Below are 25,906 nucleotides of genomic sequence, written 5' to 3'. Positions count from 1 at the left end.
TGTATACACCCTAATAATCATCTAACGCTGATAACGAAAATAGTTGATGAAGAGATATAAATAATAGAGAAGTTGAAGAGTAAAATTAACTTATTGCTTGACCAAATTTTACCTTCTAATCTTTCAATTCCAATGAATTTAAATTGTAAGAATTAAAAAAATTGGAAAGATTTAAAACTAGAAATATCATGGAGACTAAAACTGAGTAAAATAATATTGATAAATTTTTTACATAAAAGTATGGAGGTTAAACGAGTAATAATAATTTGATATGTTGTTTCAGCAATCTAAAAGGGGCTAATTAAAATAAATCTTAGTGTGATATCCCATATAGTTTGTTAAATTAATTAATAATTAGAAAAGAATTTGAATGGAAATTGAAAGCATTGAAGGTGTGTGGAGCATAAACTTTATATTCTTTATAGATTTGCCCGGTTACATAGAATCCTATAGTATACAAATTGCACTATCATCACTTCACTTACTAAGAAAACCACTGCAAACCACAATACTTTATAGATTTGCCCGGTTACATAGAATCCTATAGTATACAAATTGCACTATCATCACTTCACTTACTAAGAAAACCACTGCAAACCACAATACTATTACTCACAACACAACACTCTTCTCCATTTTTTTCCCCTTAGGGTGACCAATTTTGCGCACCACATGGAAAAAACACTTGCAGACTCAATAGTGGCCTGAAAAGAAAGCCAGAAGGCCCACCAGCGGGGCATTGATGTATGTTGTGGGCTCAGATTGCTGAAAGAAAGGCCTGGAATCAGGGAAGGAATCTGTGTTATTGGTGGGCCCACCCACGACTGCCCCAACCAATAAATTGGGGTTGGGATTTGGGCTAAAGAAATAGCGAGATCCAGCTTTACAGCCAATGCGGGCTGGGTGGGCCGAAACGGAGGGAAGCGAGCTGGCCCGGTGGTGTATCCTCTGCGGGTAGCGTGGGCCATATCCAACCATGTACGACATTCCCAAGGGATTGTCCCCGAGAATGTAGTCCACCTTGTAAAAATGAAACCCATGTGCACTCACATTATTACAACATTGCCCGTGTTGCAAAATAATAATACAATATTATCACAAACAAGCATTTTGTGCATATCACGTGTTGACGAGAATATAGTAAAAAACGAGAAAGGACAAAATCTAGCCGTTAATTTTGTCAGATATGGAAAACTAGAAACTTAGGCCGATAATCTACGGTGATGTCAAAGTGTTGGGACCCACCCAGTAGTGGAGAAGTGATAATAATGAGGAAAATGGATTTTGGTTACTGAAAAATTGGATTCGATTCTCACCTGACGTTTAGCAAGGTGTTTGAGTAAAGCTGGGGTGGCAGTGGTTTCGCCACATGGCACAACCTTATTGGCGTGGCTTAGGTAGTTGGAATAAGCCAGGAGCAGGAAAGACAGGGAAGTTACGTGCTGCATGTTACTTCCACCCGCCTTGAAGATAAGCCCACCTTTATTATTATCAACCAAGAAAAGAGAAGCTTTAGTTACAACTTACCAATGCATGGATTCACATTGCACACAAAAACACAATCAAACAACCCTTTTCCTTTTAGGAAGCAACTAAGCATGATTAATGGCTTTGTTCAAGTCTCAAAAATCACAATCATCACTTTTGGAATTCTACAATCACGCCACAATTACTTTTACTCAGAATCATTATAAAAAGGTCAAAAAGTGAAGAATAATTTTACCTGGCGAGTATTGAACTTGAGGGTGAGAAATTCCTGGCAATGTAGAACAGATAAATTGATCAGCGTTTTGTTTGAACGACGCGAAATAGTTTGCTCTTCCCATTAGCACCTCCTGTGACACCAGAAGAAGATAGAGTTTACCCAATGAACTTGTATGGAAAACTAGTTCAAAAGTTTACGCTTTCCTCTGAGTATAATGTGCGCAATGAATGTATTATAATAAGAAAAGCCAATGCAGAATTTGCGGTCGTCCACGGTTACGGAACAGTGATTGCATAGCACGGGATAGGTTGATAAAAAAAAATAATGTGGCAGAAAGGTGAGTTACAAGAAAAGAATGCGAGAAATAATGTGATAGCGATGAGAGCTTAAAGAAGAAGTCACAGACTCAATCGATGCAGGAGAGTAAAGCAAGTTTGCAGAAAAGAATGGTATGGTGCACATGCATGGAGCAGTAGTGGGACCCACCCATTTGCCAGATCTAAATGGATGAAAATAATTAAAGGAGAAGACTTTTTGGCTCCAAATGTTTACGGCAACCAGTTTGGCCATCCACTTTGGTTCTGATTCCAGCGACAACACACCCTACACCACACTAATCCTAACCCCTTTCATTTCTAATGACAAATTTGCCCCCACTGCCATGATTTAGATCTAAGTTCCAATTATTAGGGAATGTCCCCCAGCTTGTATAAATAACAAAAACTGGTGCCCACATTAAACTTAAAAATGTAATTTACATCAACTGCAATCATCACCATTTCAACAACCCCTTTCTCATTCCTATCTTGACTTCTTTTTAATATTCATCAACAAATATGGATAAACCTTTTTTTCTACAAAAAATTCAAAATCTGTACCCACATTCCCAATCTAGCTGTACCGTACATATGCACACAACATTATTCACTATGGCTTAGATTCCTTCCATGGCCCACCAATAAGAGAAAGTCAAATTCAAAATACTACCCTCTTTCACATCTTCTATGCACATGATCTAAATTATTAATGCTTCTTTTTAAAAGCACCCAACTTCGTTACTAGAATTTATAATCGAGTAATATTAATTCTATCAAGTTTCTGATGGCTTCATATTTTTACACTTCTTTAAACAATAATTATAACATTCAATGACCAAAATAGTCTGTAAAATATAGGATCTGCTTTGTACTTCCCTTCTCTAAGGCATATGTAATGGATGTACTGATAAATGAATAAAATATGATACAAAAGAATGTTTAATCAAAGTGTAATTTTATTTAATGTACAGGGAAAAGTTGAGTTAAATCTAAGTCATATATGTAATGTATTAGTATTGGGAAATAATGATGTTGATGTGGAATTCCCTGTTGTGCCTGTGATGATGGATGATTAATAATATGATGTGTGAGGAGATTGGGAAGGGGCCAATGGGAAGGAGGGTGGGAAGAAGACAAAGTAAGTCACATTCCACAGACCACGTGATGCAGAAACTTTATCTCCAAATTCCGCATCTAGATTGAATGAATGAACAGTGTGACACTGCGCCTCCACATGCTAAACGGGGGGCGCAAGACAAGAGGAACAAAAACACCGCATAAAAGACAAAGGTATTTTGATATGTGCGCTCGCACACACAATGACACAAACATAGGAGTAATGATGATACAAAAAATGGAAAACTCCACTTCAACAATCATATCATACAAAATTAAATAAAAACCAAGGCAATTAATTAATTGTAACCAAAACGGGTATGAATACGAAAAGTAGGGATGATAAAAATGGGTGTAGCAGAGAAGTGTCGTTAATGTTACCTTAGAAATGAGGACATTAATCCCAGCATGCTTGTTATCCCAACCAAACTCATTAATGGTGTCCCCAGCTTTCAACACCACTTCGTTCTTCACAATGTATTCTCTGTACTGACGCCTACGTGACGCCTTGTGCAACCACGCCGCTGCCCACAGCAACTCGTCCTAAAATCACCATCACACAGATCAAAACTCAAAAAAGTCATCCAATCCAACGCCCAATATTCCATCACTTTCTCCCGTTATGTCTATTATTGCTTCACGTACCTGGTAACCATTGACGTCGCAGTAAAACGGGCACACTGCACGGCGCAGGCTGTTACTGTACGCACCACGATGTGAGTCAGCAAACTGGAACACCTGCACCCTCACCCAAACTAACGGTCATTTTCTCGCGATATTTTAACGGAAAATGCATTATATGCACCTCTTTAACAAATTAACCATACAGAGAAAAACACGCCAAAAAATAAATAAAGTGTTGGGTGGAATGGGTGACACGGAGATATTCCATGTCGCTCGTGAGAGACGAGAAGAGTCTCGCTTTCCACAAACCGCTTTTCAAACTTACCACATTCACGTTTTTACTTTTCAACTAAAGCCAAAGGAAAAAAGGTTTTTACAAGAACCATACACTACTTTTCCTTTTCTACTATTATCACCTTATATTATAATGTAATATTTTATTTAAAAAAATCAGTTATATAATAGATGTTATTCAATTATTAATAAATGAAAAAGTTGGGGGGAGTGTGTCGTGTGTGGGAGGGTGCAAGAGTGTCACGCACCGCAACGGCTCGATTGAGGAGTTTTGTAGAGTAGGAGGGGTCACGTGATCTGAAGACAATGGAGGCAGCAGCAAGTGCAGCAGCAGTTTCACCTGCCACGTCAGAGCCTGGATGGGACCCGTCGATCTTGAAAACGGTGCGCAGCGTGTCCATGTCTTCGGGTCTCTCCCAGCAGTTGTGGTCGGAGTAAGGGTCGCCAACCTGAACGAACACCACGCCGGAACCAATCTTCGCCGTCGCCTTAAGCAGATAATCGGTCCCCCACCTCACTGCCTTCAACGCGTTTCCTAGCTCCGCCCCCATGCTCTTCTCAAAGTCGAGCACGCTCCACGACAGCATCGTCGTCGTGAACGCCATCGGAAACCCGAACTTTATGTTGTCCCCGGCGTCGTAGTACCCTCCGCTCAAGTCCACCTGGGTAAAAAGCACAATGTACCTCATTAATAATCATCACCTTGACCTCATTAACTATAACCGCCATCTATCTACTACATTGAGAACAAAGAAAAACAGAGAGAAAATCTTACTCCGGCGGTTGCACCGTCGTGCAATGCTGAGTCGCGGCGCCAGTGGAGACGCTGATCGCCGGGGAGTTTGCCCGAGCGCTGGCCTTCGAAGAAGAGGATGCTTTTGCGGAGGGCGTCGCGGTAGTCGTGGCCGGCGGCGGAGGGGCGGAGGAGGAGGAGGATGAGCATGGAGAGGACAGAGAAGAGAGAGTTTGGCGCCATTTTGTTTACTTTCCCACTGCGGCAGTGCGAGGTGGTGTTTGTGGTTGTGTGCGGAGAGAAGAGGAAACGGTCGAGGTTGTTATATAAACGAGAAAGCATCCTTGGATTCCAGTGCCTTGTCCACTGCGGCTTCGCCACGTGGAGAGAGGAGAGTGGTTTGTTTTGGGAGCCCGATGCAAACGGGCTTGACTGAACGAAAACGGAGCTTGACTAAAGCGGGTCGGGTCGGGTTGGAGTTTGGAACGGGGAATAATGAAGGACATGTGATGAGCACCGCGAATTGGTGGGGAACACGTGGAGTAGGGGGGTAGGGGGTTGGGGAAACGGGAGTGTAGGACCCACCGGAAAGTGTGGGTGCATTGTAAGAGAGTACTGTATGTGTGTATGATGTAGGTGCAGCTTATGATGAGAGTGGGAGAATGATTGTGAAGCGTCAGATGGTTTGACTGTGTGAGCGTGTATGGGGAAGAGAGAAGAAGACTGGGAGGACATGTGAATTAGTGAATTTATGTCGTTTGGTTGGGATAACTTTTAATTACATATCAAACATACATTCATACCAAAACCCTTTTCATACCTTCATATTATCTGTCAGGTTCCACTTTTCTTAACTGCTCCTTCATTCAACATTTATTTACCATCACCACTTTCCTTTTAGTATAAATTGTGATTATGTTATCTGTGTTCGTATGTTAAGGAACAACATAGGCAAAAGTTTCAAAAACAGTTATGATCAGTGTTCTTTAACAATCTCTCTCACCTCTCTGTCATGTTATGATTATGATTTGTGTTTTGAGCCATGTGCATGTTTATCGGACCTATTGGGTTTTGTTATGTGTGCAGGATGCAAACAATAATGTCTCTAACATGTAAACTAATACAGTATGTAAGCTATTTATAAATCAAATTTAGTTATTGAAACAAACAAGTACCAAATTCTGATTGAAGTGGTCTATGAATGACACCCGTCACAATTCAGTGATTGAAATAATAAGGAAATTATGCTTATGTGGTTTTGCTTGTTCAAATAGCTAAGGTATGTATCATTCATTGAAGATATCAGTGAGAGATTAAGTTAAATCAGGTAGATTTGGGATAGACTAGTCTGCTACATCTTGAAAGGAGTCAAAACCAAAAATTAAATTGGATAAAGTACTGGGTTTAGATCCCAGATATGGTACTTCACAAATATCATCACCAAACTTAATTAATGAACGTTATTATTTATTAGTTTCGTTGTTTAAGATCTCATATGCCAATATTCTAAAATAAAATATAAATTTAATAAATCGATCACTACTGAAAATAATAAAGTGAGACTTATATTACGTGGATATAACTATTTTAGATCTTTATTCAAAAAGCGCATGTAGAAGTTTTTCATTCGGTCAAGGAATTGATTACTAGAAAACAATAAGAAACAGAGGAAAAACAGCAGCAGAAAACATGAAAAGAAAGAATTTTATTGCAAAGAAAAACTGTATCTTATTACAAAACAGACCCAACAAACCTGTTACATAAACGAAAACTGTGAAAAAAAAACAAAAATCGTGATTAGCGCATTAAATAGGTTTTGAAAATTTGAAATTTCTACATAATTTTGACATTAGTTACTGACACAGTCATACAACTTCTCGCGAAAATGTGAGTATTTGAGAGACACCAACAGAAAAAATTCCACATAAAATCGCTTTTAGCGTAGTTTTAGTTTCAAACATAAAATAGAAGTTAATTTTTTTTTATGCTAACACTCTAGCATGAGATTAAATGGTTGAGGTAATTTCACTGGACTAAATCTATGTAAAATGAAATAAATTTGAGTGGGCCACAGAAGTTTGAGATAATATGGATGTAGCCACACTAATTAAATTAAATTAAACTCATGAATGGATTTAGTCGACACAAATTTAAAATAATTTAAAATATTAGTATGGATTAGGCCCACACAAATTGTAATATATATATATATATATATAAATCAAATTTGAATTTTTTTAAATTAATACCAGATTAAATTTGAATCAGAATTTAATGAATGTAAATCCAATTTATGAGAAGTAGCAGAAACCGTGTCGATACATTTTTTATTTTATTATATATTTATAGTTATGTTTCATCTTCATGTTCCTCCACTAAGTTTTCTTTACTTCTCTAAATTAATGACATCTACGTCATGTGGATATATGAAATGCAGAAAACAAAACATGGTTAGGTTTACAGTTGTAGTGTCTTATGAAAAATAAATTTAAAAACTTAGTCATTTGTTTGCAGCAAATTCAACATTTTCTTGTAGTGTTAATTAGGTTAATATAAAATTAAGAATAATAAAGTATTATAAAGATTTATTAGGTTTAGACCAAACGTGAGTAAGAATGAGGGTCCAATAGAAATAAGAAAAATGATAGAATGACAACCTTTGTTCCACTATACAACCTTCTTTGCATGCTTAAAATTTCAAATTTGACATGAAATGACAAAAATACCCTTTTTATATTATTAATAAGGAGTTGTATAATGGAACAAGATGTCACCATATCATTGCTCTAGAAATAAATAAAACAAGACTCTAATAGGATAAGATAATGATTTTTCTAATTCTAAATCCACAAAAATATTAACACCCTAACTGACTTGAACGTTAGAGTGTCATTACAGATATTTTACCCTTTGAACTTGAAGAACATGTAAGCCGAAAAAAACATAACAGAAAATACTTGATAGGAGATATTCAATATCTTATGTTATAAGAACAGTTACACTGATCATGTTTTGATTTACCAAACATCTGTAAAACGCTTGATTGCTCAATGTATATATATTCCAAAACAACTAGTTCTCACTGCAATATTTTCCCTTATGTAGATCTTGCCTTCAAAGCTGATATTAGTATTACTAAAGATATGCTATAGGAACTCTTATGGTGGTCATAGTTCAAACAGCAAACTTGAGTAGTAGAAATTAAGGAAAATCAGTTTTTTTTACATCATGAAGGATAAGTTTTCAAAACGTGAGGAGAATACTACATATTGGCTGTAAACTGTGTTTATAAACACTTTCTTAAGAGAAGAATGGGCGAAAGGCATTCCAGAACTGGCTGAACGTGTCCGTGATAGCAGACGGTGGCACCAATAAATGAAGGAGGTGTTGACATTATAAGTTCTATTCATGTCATAATTCCACAATTATATGAATTAGATATTGAGCAATGCAGAATGGTATAAGCAAAATATGTTAAAAAGATTATTATTGTGCTGAAAGAAGCAGAGTTGAAACATGACCAATTTCAAAATATAACTTTCCTGAGCTAATGATGCAAGCTCATGGGAAATCATACCAAGTTTGGAAAGTACAATGCTCTGGTACAAAATCATACCAACAATTTTATATGCGCAGAAAGTTATGAGTATGAGAATCTAGCTTTTTAAGTTACACAATATTTTTCTTCATCATCTTATCTAATTCATTAGTAGTTCCATAGTATTTAATGCAACTTTGAAAAGGCTGTCAACACCATAGCAGGAAGCATGACAGCAAAAGTTTATATATAATCATTTCTCCCTTTCTTCACAATCCATATTGGCTTCTTATTTATTAACATAAAATCATAGAATTTCAATTCATTGGATCCTCAGATTTTATGAACTTCGGACGAAAAAATAAATAAAATACTATTTTATTTAAATATTAAAATAAACAAAATTATGAAGAGTTACACTTAAGTTTACACAGAGAAGAGTAATATTTAAAAGCAAATGACGAGAATAAATGGAAAATGAATAAGCTATTAGTGTTTAAAACAGCATATTACTCCAACGACATATTTAATGAGACACATTGTTAAGTTGTTTTTTTGTCAGGTATTGGTGAAACATGACTCTGGCTTTGTTGGAGCCAAATGTCACATAGTCCATTTGTTGAAAGGCCTCTGCATGAGTTGTGTGAAAATGTCTTTGTTAGGATTGTAATCCTAATTTTACAAAGGAGAAAGTTACACATACATTTCTTATTAAGTCGTGTTGGGTTATTGTGAGTAAACGTGAGGAAAATTAGACAAGTCACGAAGATTTCGTATAAGAAATCAATTATCACCTTCAATCTAAAACTTTGACATCGGATTCTAGGTGTTTTTTCTTATACTGTGCTCATTTTATTTACTTTTAATTTATGTGAGACCAATCTCGTACCTGAAATGGCAACATGTCTTGTGAGACTAACAAAAAACTCTACATGATAGCATACTAAGATGTTATTTAGCATATGTGTCTCTTATTAGTGAGTTTTCCAAATTTAAATTCGAGAGATAATATCGATAGAGTTAATCATTTTATTTGAGGTATTATCTGTTTTAAAGGTCGGTACGATTTTGTCCTTCTTGGTGAGTTAGGAGAGGAAAAAGTTTATAAACTGACTTTAATCTTGATTCCGAAACTATGTCATACTATATTAGCGTACCGAACAGTGGGATTGCTCATTTTCACCAAATGCATTATTGAATTCCCTGTTTGGCAAGTGATTTTTTTTTATCAGCAAAGAATAAATAAAATGAGATACTTCAAAGGTGTCCCAATCCTTATACAAAACCCCAAAAACAAGTTTCCTAACATTCTACCAATTAAGGATCCGACAAACATTGCACCAGATCAAGTTTTCTGGCTAGTGACAATCGCAGCGGGGTCTTTTTTTATAATAGGAAGGTTTTGCTAATGATAGTTGATGTCTTTTCACGATATGTATGTTATTTTCTAACGAAAGCAAAGAAAAAACAAAAGTATTTGTTTTTCATTTGTGACATGATTTCTATAGATATCACATCTAGTACACGTAAGGCTGTGCTTATCTACTGCATATTTTTGTTACCTCAAATCTGATTTAATTGCTGAACATATTGTTGTAAAACGAAGTAGATATTGCAAAATATCTTAAAAACAATTGTGAACCCACGTGTCTAGAATTGTGGAAGATTTTGGAGGAAGTTGATTGAAGATGTCAAATGCTGTTATGAGTGCAACAAGAAAATAAATTAGGTGCAACAGCAAATTGAAATCAGCTATGGAGATGGAAAATATCTTTGCTTCCTATCCCTATATAAAGAGGGGTTCCATCCTCTCCAAATGCACATCTCTCTCATTCACTCTCTTCATCTTCTTCACCCACCGTAGCTTCTTTTCTTCTCTCTTTTTCACTTTCTCTCTCCTCACTTACTTTATTATATTTTTAAGTATTATATTGGGTTCCATTGGGTATTACTCTTTTAAAGAGTAACTTGCTAGTTCTGATCTTCGGAAACATCCGGAAAGTTCCTGTTGTATTCTGGGGGACTTACGCAATACACCGCGGATAAGTCCTTACGGACAGTGATTACTCACGCCTCGCGAAACCTTTTATTTTGTGTTCGTTTTAAAGCCTAATACTTCAACACATATGAGAGCAAACATGTCTGAACATATATATAGGTTGAATTTCTGCTCATCAGATATTCCAAGGTCTAGATCATTACACGAGATGTGAATGATTGAAGAAGGATTATTCTCAAACCCATTCACAGGTACACTAAAACAAAGTTCAACATGACTTGTTCTATAACACAAGATTCATAACAAACGTTTGCAAGTGTTGTTGTTTCAGGTTAGGAAAGTGGATGATGCTAATATCGATATAAAAGTGTTCAAATGTTTATGGCAGGTGTTTGTCTCTGTGCAAGTAACTTTGGCTTCCATGTTTCTAGATTTTTTGTTGGTCCAATGAAATAAACACTGAATTCAAGTTAGACCCCACTAGAATTCACAGTCACACAACACAACCAAAGATAATAAAGAGTGGAATTTTGTAATTATCCTTCATTCACGGAGTCTTATTATTGGCCTTGGTTCTGGCTGACAAGGATGTTATGCTGGTGTGCAGATGTGGATAAATCATCCCAAAGCGTTAAAAATCTACACAAAGAGGCTTCTCACATTGTCTTCCTCTTTACAGTGCCCAACTGTATTCGGTTACCATCTTATCTCAAATTCCCTTCTATCCACGTACAGTCATGTTATATTATCTATATATATTTTTCTTTGCTTTTGTACCGGGACTGGACGAACCAGATCTTGATGATCAATCGGTTGAGTTAGAGAACATCTCAAGACACAAGACACATAATAAATGACAGTAACGACAATTACAAGATCACTTAATAAGTCACATTATGTTTCGAAATATGAGAGAAATATATTCGATAAATTAGTTAAATGTTGATTAAAGATATTCTCTAAATATATCTATATTTTCCTACAAGTCAGGGATTATGCTACAAATCAGTTGATATTAATATTTCTTTTAATATGATTTATAAATAGGAAAATTTTATTCAATGACAAATATGTATGCGTGTGAATGATGTAGATTAATCTATTTTTGAAAATACAATTTCTATAATTAGAAATCTTAACTCAAAATTATGTTTGATTGAGTAGTGTAAGAGTGATGGCAAGTCACAGAGGTATAAAATGGTAAGAATGCCATAACTGATGGAAGATAATAAAGAAGAATATGAGAAATTCAATTGGAATTGGTATCTCACTTTATTTCAAATTAACAATTTATGTAACAACTCGCATACCTTTGAAGAGCAATGGGCCCTTTTCTTTTTGTGGGGTTTCATCTGTCTTTTATTATTATAGAAATAAAAAAAGTATTCAGAATTAGATGGTGGAAATCGTTCGATTAACCTCCTTTTAGGGTTGTTAAGGTTGTAGTAAAAAAAATTAGTTCAGTAGCTTATAGTAATTAAAATAAAATAGTATAAAATTTTAAAATATTACTTATGCAACCCTTCTTTATTGAAGAATGTGAAACTAATTCTTTAAAGAACAATTACATCAATAAGTACAACTCCTTTATGCATAGGTGTTGTTCTATTGCATTTACTTTTATCTAATCTTAGGTTTTTTTAATGAATTGCATGTTGAATTTTTTTTTATAATTCAGCGATTAATTATTCTGAAATTTGTTTTGTTTCACTTAATTAAAAACTTAGTTTGGAATTATTTCTAGTTTTGTTTTTCTTGTTTTTTTTTAATTGGTGTCTTGACTGTTGACTTGTTTCTAATATTTTTTAATGTATGTAATTAGGTTTGTTGATTTTATTTTTTAGGTATCTTAGTTGGTTTTGAGTTGGTAGATTCTAACAAGATTCAAAAATATTTATTTGACAATTGTGTTCTACCTTACAACTCAGTAAATATTAATATTTTAATTATTTATAGAAATTTATAATTTTGTTTAATTTTGGAAAAAAAAATATTTTACATTTTGCTTGTATTTTCATTAAAAAGGTTTTTTCTATTTTTTTATTTTTTTATTATAAATATTAATATTTATTGTAGTTGTAGATGGAGCAGAAGTTGTCAAAATATCAAAATCCAACAAAATTATATGTATATGGATTGGATCACACATTAAATAATTCGTATTTATTTATTTATTTACTTTTCTCCTGATAAAAAAAAAGTTACTAATGAATCATTATACAAAATATTGAATAATGTGTTTCAATAAATGTACTAACTAGTAGTCTAGTAGTAAAAGCTACTCCTCTCTTTACTTTTACTTTTACTTTGTGGATGAAAAGAAGAGTCAGTTATGCCGTTGAGCCCGTTATTTGGTAAGTTCTTGTCAAATGGATTCTCCTAGAGACAACAGTTTCAAATCAAAATTATGAGGTTCTTTTTTCTTGCTCCTCACTTTTCAGCATTTGACCCTTAGAAAGTCAGAGTTGAAAATAAAGGTAAAGATGTTATCAGAGCTAAGAAACACCACAATGTTGTAACTTGTAGCTTTTTCAAACGTTATCATGTTCAATTAGTTTGTTCTCCAACTCTATACTTAAGTTTGGACAAATAGAGCAAATAGTTGCTTGAATGGTGGTAGGTATAATGATTATACATAGTTTTTAAATTCAAACTTTTTCTTTTTCTTTCATATTAGAATTTTAAATTATTTTTATAAAATGATTTATAATTGGTTTTGGTCCCTAGGAGTGTGGGAAGTTAACTCCCACAAAAACAATTATTGTGTGTGTCTTGAATGGTGTGTGTGGAAGGGAAGGGTGGGCACTATTTAGTTAAAAAAAGTGGGGACAAAAGTTTCACGCTTGAAGCATAGTGGCCAAAATGTGAGGGACATTCATACCTACATGCACCCCCAATTTCCTAACTAACAACCCAAAGTCTTAACCGACCTAAACAAAAAGTGCAAGCCCAAGTCTTTGCTGCTTTATTAGGTTATAGCCAATTAACGCTATTCTAGTGGTGGATGCCATCGCACAATACTCCACGCCTTTAAAAAAACCTAAATAATCAAATTTAGTTTGGTGTGCCCATTATGGATCGAGTCAAATAAGAGATATGTAGGTTAACTCATGAGAATAAACTTTGTTTTTAACATTATTGATTTATGTTCGAGATTAGGAGTTGTATTATGATTGATTTATGTTCGAGATTAGGAGTTGTAGTATTATGGGTTAAGTTTGATATTTCATATAAACAGATCATCTATAGATATTCATATTTAAGAACATTAATGTTGTATAAGCACAAATCAAGGATCGGATAATCAGTCTTAAATAGGATGAGACCACATTTATTACTGAACTAAACCAATAATAAGATCAGATACACAGAGAAGGAGGAGAACACTATCCTATTTAAGAAAAAGAAAATAACTCACAATAGACAACACAAGAAGTACTTTCAACTCATATTTTACATTATATTTATTTTGTTTTATGTTCTTACTAAGTTGAGCGTCAGAATATTTTTTATAGGTGAAATTCATCATTTCCTTGGAGCCCATTAAAACTTACAAGAATACGTTTAGTATCTCAACTACATATTTTGATTGAGGGTCTTTTCTAAACCTAAAAATTGAAGAAAATTTAGCTTCTCTACATATTAATGTTCTATGATTTGGTAAATAATCATGGCATTATACGAAATATACTTTATTAACAAATTATTTTGATTGAAAAAACTGATATTGATGTTTTGAGAAATGAGATTTGAGCAGAGAGAGAAAGAAGAATGCATGTTTAGTATGATAATTTGGTCACGGAGTGAAAATGACGGTTGATTTGTAAGATTCTGCACTAGCCGCAAAACGTGAGTGGCCACTGCGCATGCTACGCTAGTGCCAGGGTTGAGAAACCAAATTTAGTGTCATCTTCTTTGTCTTCTTTGCTGTTCTGAACTCATCAAAATTTTGCATTCAAGAAATTTATAATCCAAGTTAAGAAGTATGGTCATTTAATATAGTTATTTAATTTTATTAAATGAGGAATGGTTTTGATGGGTTCCTTCCACTAAGTATCACCTAAAACATTATTTAATTAGATCATGTAAGAAGTGTCCCCACGCCAACCAATGCCCATCTTCTCTCCCTATCATTTCTTACACATGCCTCCCATTATTTTCCCTCTTCCCTCCTCTCACCCAACTAACATCTTTCATCAATCCTTCGTCCTATACACCATGTTACGAAGTGGACTTTAAGCCTAACTCAACCCCATAAAACCGGCTCATGAGGTTGAGGTTTGCACCCACTTATATACAATGAAAGGTTCTAGTCTCTAGTCGATGTGGGATCTCCAACACTATCAAGATCTATAAATAGGTGGTGATTTTTTTATTAAGAGAACACACTAAACTTTATTTTATATTATTCTTGACTTTTTTTAAGAATTTATCATTATCTTTACATTTCTACTGACTTAAACATTTAAGAGTTTTTACAGATGGACATTCAGTTTTCATCGGAAACTAACTAAAAACTCGTTTTAAGAGAAACACACCGTAATCGACGAGTTGTCCTTTCCATTTTTAGTAGGATAATATTTGTTTGAAATAATATTATGTCTTAATTTGTATTATTTTTTCCTTTATTGTCTTAATCTTATCTTCATAATAGCAAAATTATAGGCTGATTACTGGTTAATAGTTAGCCTTTTCCAAAAAAAGTAAGCTTGAATTCAACTATAATATGACTTTGTTGGCGTGAGGAACATAACTAACTTATTACATGCCAACATATCACCCAAATATGTGCCGAAGAAATACAATAACTTATAAAACTCCTGTTTTAATAATGATTTTTTTTTGTCTAGTCTTAACATCACCCACTTTTCTTTTTTTTCTGTTAGATGTTATAAAATATCCAAAATTTACTCACTTATAATCTCAATTCAATTTATTTTTATTTATTTGAGTTAACCATATATATTTATTTTATATTTTATTTAAATTGAAAATATTTATACAATGTCTTGAACACTTTATTACAGCTATTATGAATCTTAAAAGCAAAATTTGTTCCTTGTCGCGTGAATTCAGATATCCTTGAAAGCCGGAAAAACTCCCTAACAGAACTACTTTTCAACCAAATCTCTTTTCACAACAAACAAACAAAAAAACAATAATTATAAGTCAAATTATTTCAACTTGGTTTCTTAATCGATGATTTTTCAGTAATTCGTACCCCAACAAAATTCATTTGAGTAACTTATTTTTTCCTCATAGTTTCCCAAACATCGCAACTTACAGTGAATACAAAAAGTGCTAAAATATACTAATTTATTTGTTTGTCGTCAAAATATATTAATAAATTACATTATAAAGAATTCACATGTATAACTCAATTACAATTTTTTTAAAAATAAAAATAAAATCCAAAGACGAATCATTTTACATGTCTTTTAAAATTACTTATAATTTAAGGATTATATGAAGCTCAGACACTCTTTTTAACACTCTTTTTAAATTGTGAATCTGTGTCGGATATACGTACTCGTATAATTCTCATATGAAACATATTGATAAAACATTCAATTCAAAAAAATATTTATTAAATTTCTCACAATCTTAACATAGTTCTAACAAAATTTTAAAATGATAATTATATTTTTAAAAAAATTTAAATTTATTGTAAATTTTTTTAATTATGATTAAAAAACTGAGTTGATGGCAATATTGTTATTCGAGTTGAAAGGAAGAAGGTAGAAGTAATTTCACACTAAACGGGTGCCTACAAAAACCCTCTTCATTTCTCTCTCACTCACGGGACACACACTACCCTCACAAAGCAACAACAAACCCATAACAGAAACAGAACCAAACTATAACAATGAGAACCCAACGCATTCACCTTCTCCACCTCCTCCTCTCTCTCTTCCTCTTCGCAGCCGCATTCTCTCCGGTGGCCGCCGCCGCATACGACGCTTCAGCCCCCGCGCCTGACGACGGCGACACCGAGTTCATCCGCTCCAGCTGCAACACCACACTCTACCCCGACGTGTGCTTCACCTCCCTCTCCCGCTACGCCAATGCGGTGCAGCAGAACCCCGGCCAGCTGGCGCGCGTGGCCATCAGCGTCAGTCTCTCCAAGGCCCACCGCGCCGCCTCCTACATCTCCAACCTCACGCATGACGCCGACTACGGCACGAGCGGCTCGCGCGCGGCGCTAGCGCTTCACGACTGCTTCTCGAACCTCGGCGACGCCGTGGACGAAATCCGCGGCTCTCTGAAGCAGATGCGGCAGATTGGCGCAGCCGGCGAGGGCGCCGGCTCGTTCCTCTTCCAGATGAGCAACGTGCAGACGTGGATGAGCGCCGCTCTCACCGACGAGGAGACCTGCACGGACGGATTCCAGGACGTAGCGGAGTGTCCGGTGAAAGCGGATGTATGCAATCGCGTCACCAACGTCAAGAAATTCACCAGCAACGCTTTGGCTCTCGTCAACTCCTACGCCGGCAAGGGAATGCCCTGAACTCTTTCCACGTGTCACATCACTCACCGTCTGATTTTAATCACTTTCTAAATTCCGAAAAGAAAAGGTTAATTAAAGAATAGGCTGTGGTAATTAATTTTAAGTTAAATTTACCGTACAACCATCACGAAAGAGAAAGAAGAAGATAAAAGTGTAGTGTGTGTGGGACGCGTGAGTACTCCTTGTATGTAAATTTTTGTATTCTTGTAGTATCTGCTGTCACGCAAGAAAGTGGAGAAACGCATCACTTCACGTGATAGAATGGAGAGTGTAGCAAAAAAAAGAAAGGAGTGAAAGTAGTGTGTGGAAGTGTGAGTTATGACACTTTAGTTTGTTGGGTTGATTGATTGATGCTTTAAGGAAGGATATATTTTTCGGCTTTGTGCATGTTAATCATTTGTGTTTTTTGTTCTGGTTAAAACAATAGTTGTAAATTTCTGGATTAGGCGTTCTACTTTCTCCCTTTTGGAAAGAAAAATAAAATAGTGGCCATTGTTTGTTCTGAATTCATTTAGATTTTTGACTTGATTGCAACAGCGGTTGGTGGAAAAAGTAGTCGAGATTGGCGGGAGTAGAAACAGAGCATGGATTAGCTCTGCTGCTCATCCCTTTTTCACAATCAATACATGAAACATTAATAATTTGAATGTGTATCGGTCGGGTCTTTTATGACCCTTTGAGATCCGATCCTTGATCAAAATTGATAGGATTAAAATCATTATCTTCAAATAGAAGATTAATGAAACTATTCAGTAATTAAATATTAAATAATATATTTTTAATTATAATTTAAATAATCTTGGTGTTGAATAGTGAATTTTTACTTTGAACGTCGAAGGTTTTTTTTAGGTATTAATCGATGGTGAAATTCACAAAAACAATGAATAAAAAAAAAAAAACACAGATAATTTGAGAGAAGAAAGAGAAGAGCAGATCGACCCGATCGAAAAAAAAGTTAATATAAAATAATTTAAAATACATATAATTGTACAACTATATTGTAGGTGTACTAGTACGATCGACGACTAAGTGAGCCAATCAATACTCGATTTAAGTAGCCGCCTAAATCATGATGAGAAGGTCACGAGACGACATGTGACCGACTGATTCTTGGCGTTGAGTCGATGGTTGACTAAGTCAACAAAGTTAATCCATAGTTAATGGCTGTTTAGTACAACTCTACCGGCCCACCAATAAAGACCCATTAAGGTAATATAAGTAACACGTATTTCAAGGAAAAATGTATGTCATTATCTACAGTACTCTGTCACCGAGTGTTAACACCTCAACTAACTTGAGCGTTGGAGTGCATTCTGCAGGTACCATCCCCGCCTGTGGAGTCAGACGACTGAAAGGAGGAAGGCGTAGCATAGTTTGAAACATCGTTGACCGTTGACCCAAGATGGAAGCAGGAACAATCGTTCTCTAGGTTCCAAACCCGTTAGAGAATATATGTTTAATTGGACAGGGTTTGTAAGTGTTAAGTCATTTAGAAAAATATGGTGATCTTAAATCTAACTCACATTCTTAAGACCTATGCTTGAGCTAGCGATAGAAACTTGGTCCAACTTTACGAGTTTGAAATTATTTTTGACGCCGTGTGAAAGGAAGTGGGGTTCCAATTCAATCTTTAGAGACACCAAACATCACGGGACGATCAAATCATCACATGTATGGATCTAGTTCAAACAAAAAACACTGTCTGCTACATGTGTTTTCACTTCGGATAAAAAATTATTTCATTGCTTTTCTTCATTCTCGTGATTAAAGGAAGAAAACAATAATCCTTTTACCCTTTTTTTTTCACAAAACAATACTAAAAAAATTAGCGAGCTCTGTTTTTTCTATTAGAAGTAAACAATCAAATCCTCAATATAAAACCCCTCTTCCTTTATTTTGTTTTCTTTTCCCTTTTTCTTTACATATTTTTGGTCTTCTCTCCTCCCTTCTTTGAATCAAACACTCAGATATAGTTTAATTTTATGAATGTTTCCATTCTTTAATTGTTCGACACCTTCTCACCAAGAAAGAAAATTAATATTATTGGAAATCTCACATCGACTAGATATTAAAACCTTTCATTGTATATAAATGGATGCAAACCTCACTCCATTGAGTCGATTTTATGGAGTTGAGTTAGACTTAAAGTCTATTTTGTAATAAATATTTTATTTTATTTTCAGTTTTTCCTTTTCATTACAATCTTAAAATATCATTTTAACCTGTTTTTACAAAAAAATTAAAGGTTTTTTTTATGTAACTTTTAAAATAATATATATAAACAAACAAGTACTTTTTTTCGTTTTTTATTATGTAGGATCACACTCCAAATCCAATTTTCTTGCCCTGGCGTTCTGTGAGTTGATAGTTTATCCTTACGTGATCGTTAGAATTACGTGATCGTTTATCCTTTCATTTACACGTGATTGGGTGGGGTTTTTTTTTTTTAGTTTTTGGATTTATGTTCTGAAATTGGAGGGTTGTTTATTGTTATGACGCAGACCTATCTCAATAATATTCTAGCTATATTATTGACATACCCATGAAAAAACTTAAGGAAAAACAATAAAATTCATATAATAAATTAATATTGATACTGTCATCAAAACATTTAAAACTATTTTTAACACAAAATCACGATACTAGAGAAATGAAATTAATAATAAATAAAAACTAAAAAAATACGTTATATGAATCATAACACACAAAAGAAAAAACATATTGGTAGAACATTTTCTAAACATCTTAGTATATTTATCAACATTGACGAGTTTTGCCCGCAAGTTCACTGTTGGTAATGTATGCAGATGAAGAATTGCAACCACACAAATGTTAATTTAATTTAATTTTGGTAATCACCACAGAAATGTTGATGATCCACATCATGATGTGGAAAATGGGGATATATATGTTCTTGAGTGATATTTTTGGAATAACATAATCCAGTACGCAAAATTAAATAACCTGATCCGGAGGGTCCACACCAATCTTTATCAATCGGTTTCCATTGTTTTTTCATAGGCCACGATTCATGTTCTTTATTATGTTCCCATGCACGAATATTTCTCTTTTCCTTTCCATTATCATTCTTAATCTTAATTACACCATACTTTTTATCACCTTACTTGCACTAAAACCATTTTATTAACAAAGAAAAAAAACTACATCACAAAATTAAAATATATAATTGTTCTAAATGCAAAGTCATGTTGTGATTCCTTTACGTACCCCAACTGGGTTTTGAACCCAGTGGATTGTATGAGGCTGGTTGTTTAATGCTTTCTTGAGTTGGTTTGGTTGTTCCTTATTTAAGTTGGAAGGTGTTTCTTGGTTGGAGGTTGGTAAGGTGCTAGCTCTTTATGTATAAGGGTTGAACCACCCCAGAAGTGGTTCCCATTCATTTATTTTTTATTGCTGATAAAAAAAAAATTGTTCTAGACAAAAATATAGACGATCTCTGTCCTAGAACATTCAAAATGGTTAAGAATAAGTGTATCTTTTACTGATGTTTATTAGATGCTCTTTTGTTGAGTGTTATTTGGTATATATAGACCAAATTCTAAGATTTTCGTCTATGGTTATGATTCTGGACTAATTGATTGAGATGCCTTAACTTATGCTATAATATCATGTTAGATATGCAGGTGAAAAAATGAACCATAAATTGCTAATCACCGAACCAGATTCATGACCTTACATACTTTCTCTCTCTTTCTGTCTCAGACGTATGCTAATAAGACTATGATGAGATGAAGATTAAAAAAAACTCATGCCCTTACAATAATGATACATATTCTTATAAGATTAAAAATAAACTTTAAAATTAAACAAAATTGTATAGGTATGAAATTAATATTTTCCAAGATAAAAACAAAATGCATGAAGATATATGATTATGAATAAGACTAGCCGCCATTAGTCCTAAGTAATATAACTTTTTGTTTGATGGGAAACTATAGAGCAGTCTAATCAACTCATATAAATAGATAATCCAATTGAATCTCACTATACCTTATCATGGGACATAATCAGATACGTGCAAACATTAAGTTATTTTTCGTTTCTCATTCACACCACAAAAGTTCTGCACTACTATTAATCACTCTTGTAACCTACGTAACTGGTTTCTTCCACAAAATATTATTTTACAAAGATCTATCAATACCAAATAATTAACTCTTCACTTCTGCATTGTGCTCAGATTCACACCTATTTTTCTTCTGAAGATAATTATTATATAAATTTATCTTACATGGTTTTATTATTTGTAAATTCACACGTGTTTTTTTTTAACTCAACGTATCTTGTTGAGAACAATTTTTTTTATATATATATATATATATATATAATACAATTGCATGAAACTGTATTTAGAGAACAATTATTAAAGATTACTGCGAGTAATGATAGATATTATTATTGTATACCTCAAAGTAGTTTTCTAATACAATATGTTAAGCAGTGCATTGACTGGGCAAAAACAATGCACAGGGCCACGATTTTTTATTTATGGAAAAGCAATTGTCCTTTTTCTTTTTATATAAATTGTTTAATTTAATTAATTAGCTTTTGTTACATGATTTAATAAAGATAAAGATAGAGATGCTGTCTGGTCCTTTCTCTTTCATATATAGTTTTTTATAGTTCAGCTTTAGTTTGGGGGAGGCTTATTCTGGGGATGCCTTTTTATATGTATTAATGGACATTGTCTATTGTGTTAGGTTTACATCCACAATTATATGCCTGCGTATAACTAAAAAAGATACTTCAACATGGATTTTTTTTCTGTTAAAAATCTTACGTTCATCACAAATAATAATATTTTATAATATAAATAATTATGAATTGTATTTTATTATAAGATTGAGTTAGATTCATTTCTTAATATAATATTATAATAATTTAAAATTTATTTTAATCAGGATCTATTGAATTAGTATCAAGTTATTTATAAATATATAGTTTTATACGATTTAATAGATGTTGAGAGGTGTCGATAATAAGGGTGCGTATGATTTGCTCTTTTGTATTTGTTTTTATGATTGAAACTCTTGAATATCCCTTCTCACCTCAAATAAACACATGTAAATGCGTGCAGTGTTTATTAATAATATTAATTCTTTGATTAAGGATGACACAGAAGGTTATGACAGAACATTGATTTCGAGGAAGCAGCCAAATAATTGTGTTAGCTGCAAAGCTTTAATCAAGGTTTTGTCTTTTGGTTGGTGCAATTAATAAACGTGTGACCAGCTTTAGAACTAACTAATTTTGCTAATACTTTTAATTTCCCTTAGTTTACTTTCATCCCCATACTTTAATTTAATCGGGTAGGATGGTAGAATAGTTGACGATAAATAATGTATAATTTCAAAGTTTTAGTTGTTAAGTTCTGGCCATCTCAAACATCTCAAACTTATTCAGTGTAGTTAAAAATAATCGTACTATTAGTCGAGTGTGTGAACTGTATTTGTTTTTTTTTTTTTTCTGTTCTTACGTATATTAGAGTCTTAATCATATCTTTTCTATATGTAATCTTATTATTGGTCCAATTTCAATAATAAAAACGGATTATTCAGTATCTCTTGATTTATATTAGTAGAAAAATTAATATATTTTAATATTAGTATTTTAAATGTCAATATAGAAAAACGATCTGCTTATTTCACATAATCGGATTAGGTCCATAACAATAATAATCATTATTTCAAAAAAATTATATTATTGTTTGAGATCTCACATCGATTAGAGATTAGAACATTTCATTGTATATAAGTGGGTGCAAACCTCAACTCTATGAGCTGGTTTTATGGGGTTGAGTTAGATTTAAAGTCCACTTTTTAATATGGTATCAGAGCCATATATAGTCCCACGCACGAGTTGACAGTCTCGGTGTGAGGGTGTGTTGGAGATCCCACATCGACTAGAGATTATAGTCTTTCATTGTATATAAATGGGTGCAAACCTTCGTAATAATTATTGATTTGGTGTATTTATCAACTCTATTGCCTAAAACTAAGTATACTCCACTGGTCCAATAATAAATCATGCAATATAACTAGGTTTAGGGTATGCTACCTGTCATTTTTCAAGAATTGGCTTCCAACAATAATGGCACATTCACTTTAAACCTTCATTTATGACACCCACTGATTATTGAGACTTTAGTCTTAGATAACGGTCATATTATTTTAATAAATTTAATATCAGATAAACATATATTGGTACTTGGTATGTTAACTCAGCAATGGCTATTGCACATCGATTCAAACCATTCATAGTTATTCTAGATTAATCCCTATCAGAGCAATCACCATCAAATAACTGTTATGAAAACCCATTTAAACAAAGTATAGAAGTTGAATTTTAAAAATGCTTCTAAACCAAAAGAAAGGAACAAGACTTAAAGCAAGGACAATAATAATGATGTTTTACTTAGAAGGGAGGTATTGGCCAAGTATTTTCGACAAACGTTAAGCATCATATTCTTATACTTGTTGCCATTATTTTTGTTTTGATGGCTACAAAACTTAAACTCAATATTGTAAATAAACTTTAGAATATAAATTGACGTAAAGTTAAACACGATTATAGTGATGTTATAAAGCAAAAAAGATGTGAATGTGTGTAAAAGGTTGAAGCATGTGATGATTGAATGGTTGATAAGGAGAGTGATAGGTTAAGGAATTGTTTGGCATATTTGATTTGTGGATTTTGGAGTTAAGGTTGGAGACAGAAAGAGCCCCATGAAATGAAAACACTTCATTCAAATCAGAATGAGACAAATAATCAGATCAAACACACATTATTTTCCTCTTCACTTCACCACACCATCTCACTGTTACCAATAGTTTATTCAATAATTATAATAATAATAATTTATTTATTTATGTCTCCAGAGATGCAGATTTCCAGATTCTCTTTTCCTGCTTGCTTCACGGATGTTCAGAATCACCTATTATGTTTCTTATTTTAATCATTCACTTTACTATTTATTTCACAAGTTTTTTTAATATATACATCCACATTGTAAATAAATTATACTTACGTACGAATAATTATAATCTACATATGTATCGTCTTTTTAACATATGTGTTTTGGTCTAATCTCTCATATTTTTGTATTTTTTAATAATATTTGTTTCATGTGATGACAGATGATTGTTGTTATTATGTCAAATTGCATAATAATGCCTAACATGAAAAAAATTAAAAACTTTTTATATATATAAAAAAATAAAATTATACGACACATGTTGCTTTTGTGGAAGAGAATCTATGATTGATTTTTCACACAATATAAGTCCTTCACAAAGAATGATGATCAATGATTAATTTCATCGCATGTGTTTAAATAATTGAAGCTTACGAAGATATTTTCTTTTATCCAGAAAAAATCAGTTACATATCAATTTTTACAAATTCCTTTTGAGTTTTGAGAATACAATGGCATGTGTTCAAATAATCCAAACTTATTATAGAGATATTTTGTGACCTGCATATAAAATTTATTTTAATTCAATATTTTTTCAAAACATTAAAAAATAGTTATCTTTTTTAGGTCATAAATCGATCTCGTTAGTATGACAAAACGGTTTATTTATAATCTGGAAATTTAATAAAGAAGATATCGTTTTTATTCTTAAATAAGAGATAAATGCGTTAAATAGGAAGATGTCCACAGTATTTCTTATTTTAGGGTTCACAGTGCCTCAAAATCATATTTATTTTGTTTCATTTTAGTATTAGTTGATAGCTAATTTAATATAATTTAATTTAATTATATTATATTATATTATTATCTGTGATGTGTACCATCACACGTGGCTTGCTGAGGTCACATGCCACTTCCCACCTCAACATATATAAAGAGGATGATAATAAGACCAAAAGAGTAAAAATGGTATTGCAATGAGTATATAATCCATGAAAACTAAGACAGTGAAACAAAAATAGTGATTTACGAAGGTAATTATAAAATTAAAATAAGACTCAAAAAAGTGTATATCAAAATCACTTTCCTTTTTATAGATACATCAGGATTTAGTTTTTAATTATATTTAAAATTTCTTGTGTTTGCTTTTATTATTGATTACTAATATTCGGTACCTTTAATTCCCTCTATACCTCTTTAATTCCAACAATATTTTTTTTAAATATAATAGAAATTGTTGTATCTTTTTTCATTTTAGAGTGGTGGTAATTATTTTTAGTGTTTGGCGGTAAATATTAGTGGTTGAGATAAATTTTGTGGTGTTTTTAATAGTGATGATTGTGTTTTTTTTTTTTTTGAAAAGCTACAAAATCCATAAAAAAAATTTAACGAGATGAAAAATAAAGTACAAAATTAAGAATTTTTTTTTTACGAAATATAATGAATCTTCTCTCAAACCCTCTCACATATGTTCAATAATAAAACTATTATATCTTAAAATAAGTGCAACTGAAACTATTTAAAAGTATAAAACTTTATACTTTATTTGTGGTTATTTAAGAAAGTTAAAATTTATTTTACAAAGGTATCTAATGCAGATATAGAGGAAGGTATGTAAAATGTATTTGAAAAGAAATAAATAAAAAAAATTGAAATGTGAGATTGTTTGTATTAAAATTGAGGGAAAACAAGTAAATTTGAATGGAAAGTAGTATGAAAGTTGATATTATATTATATTGACGTGACTAAAAAAAAGAATTGTAAAAATTGTTATATTAAAGATTATTAATATGCTATTGAGTATTTTTTTTAAAAGAATATGTTTAAATACTAGTTGAATGGTGAATAATCATGTTAAAATAATTGAAAAAGATCAGAAATATATTATAATATTGAAATTAAATATTTAAATATAATTGAATTAGAAATGAGAATGAATTAAATTATTAAGATGCAAGTTAGAATTGATTGGGTTGTATTTCGAATTTCCATTTTGAGAACTTATATCTCAATTCTGGATTTTTAATTTGGAATATACTGAAATAAACAAGAATAATTTTGGAGTTTCAAAAATTTAAAGGTGCAAGTTAAAATTGATTGGGTGCAGAAAGAAAGAAAAGGCCGACCACCAAAATTCG

General features: G+C 32.9%; 2 protein-coding genes and 1 long non-coding RNA gene across 3 annotated transcripts; 2 read left to right on the top strand and 1 right to left on the bottom strand.

Moving 5' to 3' along the window:
• Nucleotides 1-511: 511 nt before the first annotated feature.
• On the bottom strand, nucleotides 512-5,097 carry LOC137812935 (endoglucanase 8-like). The gene is made up of 7 exons (XM_068615193.1): nucleotides 4,832-5,097; nucleotides 4,305-4,718; nucleotides 3,784-3,876; nucleotides 3,520-3,681; nucleotides 1,724-1,835; nucleotides 1,317-1,480; nucleotides 512-1,020 (listed from the first exon to the last, which is right to left on the bottom strand). The coding sequence occupies exons 1-7, from the start codon at nucleotides 5,030-5,032 to the stop codon at nucleotides 694-696; spliced, it is 1,473 nt and encodes a 490-aa protein (XP_068471294.1). The 5' UTR covers nucleotides 5,033-5,097; the 3' UTR covers nucleotides 512-693.
• A 5,050-nt stretch (nucleotides 5,098-10,147) lies between these two features.
• LOC137809835 (uncharacterized) lies at nucleotides 10,148-11,097 on the top strand. Its single transcript, XR_011080819.1, has 3 exons — nucleotides 10,148-10,577; nucleotides 10,658-10,714; nucleotides 10,934-11,097. It is a non-coding gene; the product is annotated as an uncharacterized lncRNA (long non-coding RNA).
• A 5,011-nt stretch (nucleotides 11,098-16,108) lies between these two features.
• On the top strand, nucleotides 16,109-17,227 carry LOC137812932 (pectinesterase inhibitor 7). The gene has a single exon (XM_068615191.1). The coding sequence runs from the start codon at nucleotides 16,193-16,195 to the stop codon at nucleotides 16,832-16,834; it is 642 nt and encodes a 213-aa protein (XP_068471292.1). The 5' UTR covers nucleotides 16,109-16,192; the 3' UTR covers nucleotides 16,835-17,227.
• Nucleotides 17,228-25,906: the final 8,679 nt, after the last annotated feature.

This window comes from Phaseolus vulgaris, chromosome 2, assembly GCF_000499845.2.
Source record: "Phaseolus vulgaris cultivar G19833 chromosome 2, P. vulgaris v2.0, whole genome shotgun sequence".
Lineage (NCBI taxonomy): Eukaryota > Viridiplantae > Streptophyta > Magnoliopsida > Fabales > Fabaceae > Phaseolus > Phaseolus vulgaris.
Note: the sequence above shows the minus strand (reverse complement) of the source record. Positions and strands in the feature narration are given on the sequence as shown.

Bases quoted from the DNA above. Each gene is read 5' to 3' on its own strand.
- LOC137812935 (XM_068615193.1), bottom strand. From the start codon at position 5,032: ATGGCGCCAAACTCTCTCTTCTCTGTCCTCTCCATGCTCATCCTCCTC. The intron at 3,682-3,783 runs GTACGTGAAGCA...TGGTGATTTTAG, and splicing joins GCGACGTCAATGGTTACCAG to GACGAGTTGCTGTGGGCAGC. The intron at 1,836-3,519 runs GTAACATTAACG...CTGGTGTCACAG, and splicing joins TTAATGTCCTCATTTCTAAG to GAGGTGCTAATGGGAAGAGC.
- LOC137812932 (XM_068615191.1), top strand. From the start codon at position 16,193: ATGAGAACCCAACGCATTCACCTTCTCCACCTCCTCCTCTCTCTCTTC.